The sequence below is a fragment of the Lepidochelys kempii genome, chromosome 1, assembly GCF_965140265.1.
Source record: "Lepidochelys kempii isolate rLepKem1 chromosome 1, rLepKem1.hap2, whole genome shotgun sequence".
NCBI classification, from domain to species: Eukaryota; Metazoa; Chordata; order Testudines; family Cheloniidae; genus Lepidochelys; species Lepidochelys kempii.
In genome coordinates, this window is record NC_133256.1 from 6,970,969 (window position 1) to 6,981,736 (window position 10,768).

General features: G+C 45.5%; 1 protein-coding gene across 1 annotated transcript; it reads right to left on the minus strand.

Moving 5' to 3' along the window:
* Positions 1-804: 804 nt before the first annotated feature.
* Positions 805-1,794, minus strand: LOC140899275 (olfactory receptor 52E8-like). Its single transcript, XM_073314548.1, has one exon. It carries the CDS (start codon positions 1,792-1,794, stop codon positions 805-807), a length of 990 nt encoding a protein of 329 aa, XP_073170649.1.
* Between the last annotated feature and the right edge of the window lie 8,974 nt (positions 1,795-10,768).

A 10,768-nucleotide genomic window follows, 5' to 3' on the forward strand; every position in this document is an offset into this window, starting at 1 on the left:
TGGGGCAGTGAAGACAAGAGATGATTTCACTCCACACCTTTTATAGTTTCTTCCAGTTTTCTGAAAAGTCTGTGTATGTGACGTGCGGGGTCCACCCCCATTGGCCAAACATTCTCCGTTGTCTCTGTACTCACTCTGCGGAGGCTTTCTTATGCAGACTTCCTGTGCTAGTGGATTCTTCCCTCGATGAGTGTTTATGACAGCAATTAACACTGTCTAGCTAATCCTTTGACATACCTGAAAGGCTGGTTTTGGGTGTTTCCAGCCTCGTATCAAAAGTTAGGAACTCACACAAAGCATGATTTCATTACTTCATATACCCAAGGAGATATTAATGTTAAGCAGATTAAGCCCTTTAGAATAATAGCTCACAGGACATACTTTGTACAAAACGTACCATAATTACATCACCGTAGTAAATATAGAGTGCTTTGGAGTACAGAGTGTCACAAGGACGATCCAGAGAGTTACAGGAGGTGGGGAGGAGAGGAGAGAGTGAGGGGCAGGGCCTTGAGGGGAAGACGCAGAGCAGGGGCGTAACCTGGGGGAAGATGCATGGTACATGGGTGGGGGCTTATGCTTCCAGTTACCAGGAATTAGAAAGGCGGCAACCCTCAGAGTTGCACATAGTCAGATTCCCCATTTGTCACACTGACACAGCACAGTAAAGTGAGGAAAGGGTTTCAGGTCTCTTTGGCTGGCCAGTCAGTGATTCAGGGAAGAGAACCCAGCACCATGTCACCAGCCAGTACTGCATGGAGCTCAGTCTGAGAGCCAGATAACCAGGAGAAAGCTTTATGACCCTTAATGAGTAAAGAGCTGGAGCAGACTATCCCGAATCTGTTGGCTCCTCACCCCATAGATGATGGGGTTTAACATGGGGGGCACCAGGAGATACATGTTGTTCATGAGAACGTGGAAATGCAGGGCCATATTGTGCCCAAACCGTTCTGTGAGGGCGGAGAAGAGATGTGGGATGTAAGAGCCTAAGATGACACAGAGGTGGGAGCCACAGGTCCCAAAAGTCTTGAGGCGGGCGTCCTTTGTTGGGAGGCTGAAGATGGCCCTGAGGATCTGGATATAGGACACAGCGATACAAAACACATCCACACCGGTCACCAAGAATGCCACAGCGAGGCTGTAGTAACTACTGATGCGGATGTCGGCGCAAGCCAGCTTCACCACAGCTATGTGCTTGCAGTATGTGTAGGGAATGATGTTGGTTCTGCAATATGGCCACCTCCTCGCCAGGAAGAGATAGGGCAATACGAGCATGATGCCACGCAGCACCACGGCCAGGCCAATTTTGGCCACCACAGGGTTTGTCAGAGTGGTGGAATGTCTCAGGGGATCACAGATGGCCACGTAGCGATCAAAAGCCATGGCCACAAGGATCCCAGAATGCATAGCAGAGAAGCTGAGAAGGCAGAACATCTGGGTGAGGCAGGCGCCGAAATTGATCTCCCTGGAATTGAACCAGAAGATGCTCAGCATTTTGGGTAGGACGGCCGTAGACGGGACCACATCGGCGACGACCAGCATGCAGAGGAAATAGTACATGGGCCCATGGAGGCTTGGCTCCCTCTTCACGATGAACAGGATTGTGAAGTTCCCCAAGATGGCTATGACATAGATCGCACAGAAAGGGATGGAGATCCAGATATGGGCTGCCTCCAGGCCAGGAATGCCCAGCAGGATGAAGGTGGAAGGGTTGGTAAAGTCTGTTGAGTTGGAATCTGACATGGAGTAGGAGAGAAGGTTTCCAACGCTGAGGCAGAATGGTGTTTCCTGCATGTACCGTGCGTCCCCCTGACTTCCTGTATGTGCCCAGGGTCTAGGGTGATGGTCGCAGGAGAAATGCCTGGATGGAAAGAAAATGTTAATATTAGACACTACATACACAGCTCGAGGCTTGTCTCATGGATGGAGCAGGTTGGTCGCTCTTCACACACTGAAAAATGACATTTTAATGATTAAGATAAATGAATTATGAACAATTGACCCTACTAATGTCAGTTCCATATTTTATGGTGCTCCTTTCGTCAATAATTCCTACACATCGTGGTATGGGAAACATTAATAGGCACCAGCACGAAACACGAGTGGATGCTGGTTTTCCCTCATTGTTCCTTAGGCCTTATCTGCACTGCCAAGTTTTTTTTGCCAAGAGGCAGCATTTGGTGAAGAAATAGTGGAGGTGTAAACACTACAAATCCGCTTTTGAAGACAGAACTCCTCAGTTTCAGTGACGTAATAAAGGCACCTTAACGAGAGGTGTAAGGGTTTGCAACAATGATTTCTTTTAAGGCTTTTTCGTCATTGACCAAAGTTTCAGCAAAAAAAATCTGCCAATTTACACATAGGCTCAATACAATGAAACCCAGGCTACAGAGTCCATGCTGTAGGGGGTTTCCCATTCACCTAGTTATTGAAAATCTGAGAGTGGGAAAAAAACACCTTTGCCAAGACATGTGCCAGGGGAAACATCCCAACTAGAACACACCTCAGGGAAAAGACTTGGGCATCATTGATAGCAGCTCCATTGATAGCATTGATATCATTGATATCATTGATAGCAGCTCCATTGATAGCAGCGGTAGTGGCCACAACAAAGACAATGTTCAGATTCGTAAGGAATGGTATGGAGAATATCCTGCTCTGGAGATGCACTCACTTTTGCTCACCCAGCCTCTATAAAGGATGTAGCAGATAGAAAGGGGATTTCCCAGGCAGGCTGTGAGAATCGGGGAGGCTGGCGTATGCGGAAAGACTGAAAAGTCTGGGACTGGTTAGTTTAGAGAAGAGACAATTAAGGGGCATACGATAGAGGAGAACAAAATAAAGAATGGAACTGATTACATTGATATGGACAAACAGAGAACAGCTCCCAGCCAGTAATAGCTATCTACAGATACCCTTCAAAAGGGCCAATTCCCCAAAGATAAGGCAAATGATCAGCAAAACTGAGAGGGAGGAAAAATGTAGACAGAAAAATGGGAATGAAAAATGGAACTTCTTTAAGAAGAGTTTATGAGAGATCTAAAAAGCCATGATTCCACAATCAAGAAAGTAGAGAACTTTGGTTAAAAACCCAGTTCAGTAGCAAAGTGAAGGCAGCAACTGGGGGGGGAGGGAAGCAATATATAACAAATGGGGGAAAGGGAAAATAGATAGCAAGCCATAGAAATTGGAAGTTATGAAAATAGATACAGGATGTTACAGACATTGGGGGAAATCCATGCTTTGCAGGGCTAAGGATAACAAAAAGGAAGTTATTAATTATCTTAAGAAGAAAAGAAACCCTCGAAAATGTGTAGGCCAATTCCAAGAGGGAGAAAGGAAACTTGTTAATGTTGGAGAAAAGGGAGATGTGTTCAAGAAATTGTTTTGTTCTGCATTTGGAAAGGAGCAGTATCAAGTACTCAGATCACACACGGTCATGAAACACTTTCCAGTCCATTAGCAGTCAAAGAGGATGTTAAACGGCATCTACAGTAGAACCTCAGAGTTACAAAAACCAGAGTTACGAACTGACCGATCACCAAACTTCTCATTCCAAATCAAAAGTAGGCAGTCGGGCAGCAACAGACCCCCCCCCGACCCCTTACCCCCCCTAAAAAAATCTAGGAGTCTAATTAATGCCAGTCAACAATATGGTTTTATGGAAACAGGTCTTGTCAAATAAATACGATTTCATCCTTTCATGAGAGTACACATTTGGTTGATCAAGGGAACCATACAGATGCAACAGACTTCGATTTCTCTGAGGCATTTGATTTAGTCGGGGAAAACATTCAGTTAACATAATGAACAATATACGTCACTAGAGCACATGTTAAATGGAGTAAAAACGAGCTCACTGACAGATCTCAGAAAGCAGTTGTGAGTGGGCCATTGCCAGGAAAAGGGGTTGTTTCTCATGGGGTTCTGCAGGGATCAGGTCTAGGCCCGGTGCGATTCAGTATTTTCATCAATCATCTGGAAACAAATAGAAAATGATTGCAGGTAAAATCTACGGACGACCCAAAGATTGGCAGAGTGGTTACAGTGAGGCAGTCAGGGCAGGCCTAGCGATTGATCTACAGTGTTTGTTGAGTTGGGCCCATGCAAACAAAATGTTTTAATACAGTCAAATGCAAAGTGATCCTCTCGGAACATGGAATGCAGGCCCCACAACCATGCTGTGGCACAGTATTATGGAACGCAGGGATGCTGAAAAGGATTTAGGGGTCATTGTGGACAACCAGCTTATCACAAGCTCCCAATGCAATGCTGTGGCCAAAATGGCTCACGCGATCCTTGGATTCATAAACGGGGGAGTGGTGAGTTGGAGCAGGGGAAGGGTTTTATCTCTGGACATGGCATTGATTAAACCGACTGTGTCCAGTTCTTCAGTCCCCATTTCAAAAAGGATGTTGAAAAACTGGAGAGGGTGCAGAAAAAAACCACAAAAATGTTTGGAGACTGGAGAAAATGCCTGACAGAGAAAGAGATTTAAAGAGCTTCATCTATTTATCTCATCTAAAAAGACAATCAAGCAGAGCCTTCCATGGGGAGAAAACCATGGGAACTAAGGGGCTCTGTAATCTAGTTTAGAAAGGCAGAGGAAGACCCAATGGCTGGAAGCTGAAGCCAGACAAATTCCACTCGGAATTATGGGCCAAATGATCAGCACTCGGGGTGATTAATCATTGGGACAAACTGCAAAGGGAAGTGGTGGATTCTCTAACTCCCCATGTCTGCAGATCCAGACTGGATGCTTTTCTGGAAGATCTGCTTGAGGTTTTGTCTACACTTAAAACACTACTGAGGCACTGCAAAGTGCTTCAGTGTAGACACGACTTACAGGGATGGTCTGTGTATTCCCGTCAGTGAGTATAATTCACCTCCCCGAGAGGTGGCAGCGAGTGGATGAGTTGTTCCACCGACCTCATTCTCTCTACATCGGGTTAGGTTGATATAGCGACAGCTCTCAGGGGGTGTGGATTCTTTTGCTGTTGCAAAAAAAGCAAATGCAATTTTGGGTTGCATTAACAGAGGCATAGCATGCAAGTCATGGTAGGTGATTGTACCTCTCTACTCAGCACTGGTTAGGTGCTGTGTGCAATTTTGGTCACCGCTGTCTAGAAAGGATGTAGAGAAACTGGTAAGGATCCAGAGATGAGTGACAAAGATGATCCAAGGGATGGCATGCAAACCGTGCGCAAAGGCTGAAGGAAGTGGGTGTGTTTAGTTGAAAAAAGATTAAGGAGGGACATGAGAGTGGTCTTCAAGTATTTGAAAGGCTGCCATAAAAAAGATGGAGAAAAATTGTCCTTTTGAGACAAAGGGCAAGACAAAAGGCAATTGGTTCAGAGTGCAGCAGAGCCGATTTAGATTCAATTTCAGGAAAAACTCCCTAACTATAAGAACAGCAGGACAACGGAACAGTCACCTAGGCAGGTTGTGGAAGCTCCTTCACTGAAGGTTTTCTAAGGAGGCTGGAGCCATCTGTCTTGGATGGTTTAGATACAACAAATCCTACATCTTGGCAGAGGGTTGGACTAGCTGACCCTTGAAGGTCCCCTGTGGCTCTAGGATTGTACAATGTAAAATCCTAGTGTCGACTAGGTCTTAGTCAAACACAAGTTTTGGAGTTCAATACAGGGGTAACTTGGCTTAAATTTAACGGCTTTTGTTCTACTGGAATTCAGACAGAATGATCTAATTGTCCCTTCTGATCTTAAACCCTATGAATCTATGGATAAAGAAATTAAGTCAAGCATTTATATTTACTCTGTCTCATAACACAGGAACAAGGGAACATTCAAGTACATTGAAAGTCTGAATATATAACATTGAGAAAGAAAAATTGTTTACCTAATCCATATTTGGCCTGTGGAACTCCTTGCCACACACATTATTGGAGCAAAGAGCATAGCTGAATGGGATTCACAAATGGATTGGGCATTGTAGGTGGTGCTGGTGACACCATAGTTAGTTAATGCTGTCTGACACATTCAATTAGGAGACCTCATTTTCAGTTGGTTATAATTTTGCCAAATTTTAACCATTTGGACTGAAATTTCCCACACTGGGTTTCTGCTTCTAGCTGAATTGTTTTTGAAAGTTTCAGACCTAAGAGTTCAGCCAAGTTCTCAAATGAAGCCAGGAGAAAAGCGGTCTTGCCCATGTTGAAAAATTCATATAATTATTCCAGTGAGGAGCCCTAGCCCCTCCATGCTTTCCATCACAAAGTCAGGTGAGAGCCATCCCCGTTAACAACCAGAGCCCTGAAATGCAAGAGAAGGAGGGAGAGTCCCTCTGCATTAGCTCACACACAGCTGGCTCCTGAGGTCTTTACTCAATTCTTACTCCAAGGGGAGTTTTGCTTCTGTGGGGCCTGAGAACGTATGGGCCAGGGACTCAGAATTTGGCCTTGTATTCTACATCTACTAAAACCTTTCATTCTGAAGCATCCCCTGTGCCACTGAAATGCAGCCATCTCGGGGCTAGAGCCCATCAGCCAGGGGCAGAGCAAAGGGGACATTTTGGCCAGTGATATTGGAGCAAACTCATCCCCTGTGGCAAAGGTCCCAGCATGTTTAATGGTTGTGCAGAGCGGAAAGGACCACAGACCTATTCTCTATCCCATAACGCCCACATTGCACTGGGTTTGTCAAGCAAGTGAGCTCCTCAGCAAGAGACAGGTACCTGTGAATTCTGAGCCAGACGTGTCTTCCCTGGGAATCCTCTGCAGACAGCCGTGTTCCACACCTCTCTAACGCCAGCATCTGCAGCAGCATCCAACGCTGAGAGCCGACCTGGGGTGTGCACCGTTTATAATCTAGCTGTGCACAATCCCAGGGGGGGTCACTCAGCCTCTAGGAGAGAAGTGGCATCTGGATGCAAATAGGCTGGAAACCGTAGACACTCTAGCCAATGTCTCTCTTTCAGTGTCTGTGCTTCTGAGTTCTTTATCCAGGTTTAGAAGTAAACAGTCATTAAGGAACGTTCCCAAAGGGAGATGAGAACTCTTGGGCTCTCCACTGAGTCAGAGAGAAATTGGCTGCTCTGTGTATTTGTGTATATTTAAAAAGTAGAGTTGATTAAGAAGAAAACTAGGGGTAATGGGCAGCTCTCCAGAGGGTCTGATACCCTGTAAATGCCCAGTATTAATGGTTAGATAGTAGACAGAGAAATCTGGAGAAAGGTGACTATATGACTATAACAAGGTTTAAAAGAGAACTGGGACTATAACAGGGTTTAAAAGAGACCTGGATAAATTCATGGAGGTTAAGCGCATTTATGGATATTAGCTAGGATGGGTAAGGAATGGTGTCCTTAGCCTCTATTTGTCAGAGGGGGGTGATGGATGGCAGGAGAGAAATCACTTGATCGTTACCTCTTAGGTTCACTCACCCCAGGGCATCTGGCATTGCCACTGTCGGTAGACAGGATACTGGGCTGGATGGACCTTTGGTCTGACCCAGTACGACCATTCTTATGTTCTTAAGGTAAGTGAGGAGAGAAACGAACACTTTCTGCAGGCACACAGGGCTATCACTAAGGCATCAGAAATCAGTAATTCTCATCAGTAACTGTCATCATACTGTGTAACACCTTTCATTGAAGGATCTTCAAAACACCAAGTAAAGGAAAGTCACTATGAACATATAGTCATTATACTGATAGGTAAACTGAGGCAAAGGAAGACTGACTTGGTGAAGGTCACACAGAGAATGACAGACAGAACCCAGGACTCTTGACTTCCCTGCTCTAACCATGGTCTCTCCATTAGTAACTGAGCACATGACAAGAAGGAAATGGACTCACAGTCTAGCAGGGCTTGTTTTTTAGGTGGGTGTGACGGACTTGCCCAGGATGCAACCTGGAAAGGGCGTATCACCGAGCCCTCTGCATACCAACCTGGGCTCCCTTTCACACTTTGAGGATGTGACAAGCTGCTATCCTCTCCAGGTTTGGACTCTTACAGCCAGACACAGCCAGACACATCTCCACCCAGCTGCAGTTACATGAATGTTTTCACTAGGCACTCATGTACCAACAATAGAGCGGCTAAAGCCAATTTCCTGCCTGCCCGCCCCCACCCCCAGAGCTCCCCAGGCGAGGAACCCAGAGCTGTACTGTCTTACCCTGGTCAGAAGCCCAGAGACTGTACATTTATTACCCAGTCCACCCCTCCCTCAATGTGGAGAGGACAATACACTAGCCCCTGTTCCTGAGCACATTTCCCTTTTGCATTTCAAACAACACACTGTTTTAGATAAAAAAAAAATATGTAAAACCAAGTTATTAACTGCAGAAGGATAGATTTTAAGTAATTATAAGTAATAAGTGTACAGATCAAAGGAGATGACCTAAGAAATAACGGAAAATGACTATCTGAGTTCTATAAACTTGACAGGATTTGAATCACACAGTGTGTCACTCTGATGGTACAAACAGTCCACCTGTCCTCCATGCAAAAGTTAGAAATGCCTTCAGCCTGGGACCAAATCCCCAGTTTGGTCCTTCTTCCTAAGGTTTTTCCAGGTGTTGAGTTATGCGGGGGAGTGAGGCCAAGCATTTTTGTTACTTCCACCTTTTATGGCTTCTGTCATTCGGAGGGACCTTCATTTTTCCAAGCAGAAGCCCCCAGCACAATTACCAGAAACGCACAGGCACAAATGGAGTCCAGTGTCACATGAGCTGCTCATATGCCCTCACATGCTTTCAGAATTTTTGGCACAAAAATGAGACATGCATACAAATAGGGTAATCATATTCAGCAAATCATAACTTTTTCACTGATACCATTGATACCTGTTCCTTTGGGGGCACAGAATGTCACACCTCCCCCCTTAGTTTACTGCAGAAGTGTTAGTCACTGACTAGGTTGGAGGGAGTGTGCCCAAGGCCTTCTTAAGGTTTGGAACATACAATGCCCAAGCGTTGCAAACCTTGGAGTGTGATCCACATGTGTTTTTACAAAGTTCTGTGTGCCTTCTATTTGTCACTTGAAAACCTGTCTTTGTAAATGTGCAGGATTGTCAACCGTTGTGTTTTTGCAACAGGTGATAATACAGATAGTCATCAATGCCATGAAGTGGTTTGCCTCAGTTTCCTCTTCCACACAGCAGACCAGGTTTATTATGCTTTCCCAGCCGTAACAAGCTTTGAGACTGTTTAGAGGTGTTAGCTGAGAAACAGTATTCCCATAGGGCTTCTTTTTTACTACATGTAGCTTATTACAACTTTTGATAGGATTTACCATCAGTGTCAAATTCTTTGTTATCAGATTCACCATTAGCAACAAACATTGGATGAGGCTTTCTTCCAGCAACTCACGGAAGTTACTAGATGGCAGGCCCTGGTTCTCATGGGAGACTTCAATCACCCTGATATCTGCTGGAAGAGCAATACAGCGGTGCACAGACAATCCAGGAAGTTTTTGGAAAGTGTAGGGGACAATTTCCTGGTGCAGGTGCTGGAGAAACCAAGTAGGGGCAGAGCTCTTCTTAACCTGCTGCTCACAAACCGGGAAGAATTAGTAGGGGAAGCAAAAGTGGATGGGAACCTGGGAGGCAGTGACCATGAGATGGTCGAGTTCAGGATCCTGACACAGGGAAGAAAGGAGAGCAGCAGAATACGGACCCTGGACTTCAGAAAAGCAGACTTTGACAACCTCAGGGAACTAATGGGCAGGATCCCCTGGGAGAATAACATGAGGGGGAAAGGAGTCCAGGAGAGCTGGCTGTATTTTAAAGAATCCTAATTGAGGTTACAGGGACAAACCATCCCGATGTATAGAAAGACTAGTAAATAGGGCAGGCGACCAGCTTGGCTTAACAGTGAAATCCTTGCTGACCTTAAACACAAAAAAGAAGCTTACAAGAAGTGGAAGATTGGGCAAATGACCAGGGAAGAGTATAAAAATATTGCTCGGGGATGCAGGAGTGAAATCAGGAAGGCCAAATCACACCTGGAGTTGCAGCTAGCAAGAGATGTTAAGAGTAACAAGAAGGGTTTCTTCAGGTATGTTAGCAACAAGAAGAAAGTCAAGGAAAGTGTGGGCCCCTTACTGAATGAGGGAGGCAACCTAGTGACAGGGGATGTGGAAAAAGCTAACGTACTCAGTGCTTTTTTTGCCTCTGTCTTCAGGTACAAGGTCAGCTCCCAGACTACTGCACTGGGCAGCACAGCATGGGGAGGAGGTGACCAGCCCTCTATGGAGAAAGAAGTGGTTCCGGACTATTTAGAAAAGCTGGACGAGCAGAAGTCCATGGGGCCGGATGCGCTGCATCCCAGAGTGCTAAAGGAGTTGGCGGATGTGATTGCAGAGCCATTGGCCATTATCTTTGAAAACTCATGGCGATTGGGGGAAGTCCTGGAAGACTGGAAAAAGGCTAATGTAGTGCCCATCTTTAAAAAAGGGAAGAAGGAGGATCCTGGGAACTACAGGCCAGTCAGCCTTACCTCAGTCCCTGGAAAAACCATGGAGCAGGTCCTCAAGGAATCAATTCTGAAGCACTTAGAGGAGGGGAAAGTGATCAGGAACAGCCAGCATGGATTCACCAAAAGCAAGTCATGCCTGACTAATATAATTGCCTTCTATGATGAGATCACTGGCTCTGTGGATGAGGGGAAAGCAGTGGACGTGTTGTTCCTTGACTTTAGCAAAGCTTTTGACACGGTCTCCCACAGTATTCTTGCCAGCAAGTTAAAGAAGTATGGGCTGGATGAATGGACTATAAGGTGGGTAGAAAGTTGGCTAGATTGTCGGACT

What these genes read in the sequence shown, in the direction of transcription:
- LOC140899275 (XM_073314548.1), bottom strand. Translation starts at nt 1,794, where the DNA reads ATGCAGGAAACACCATTCTGCCTCAGCGTTGGAAACCTTCTCTCCTAC.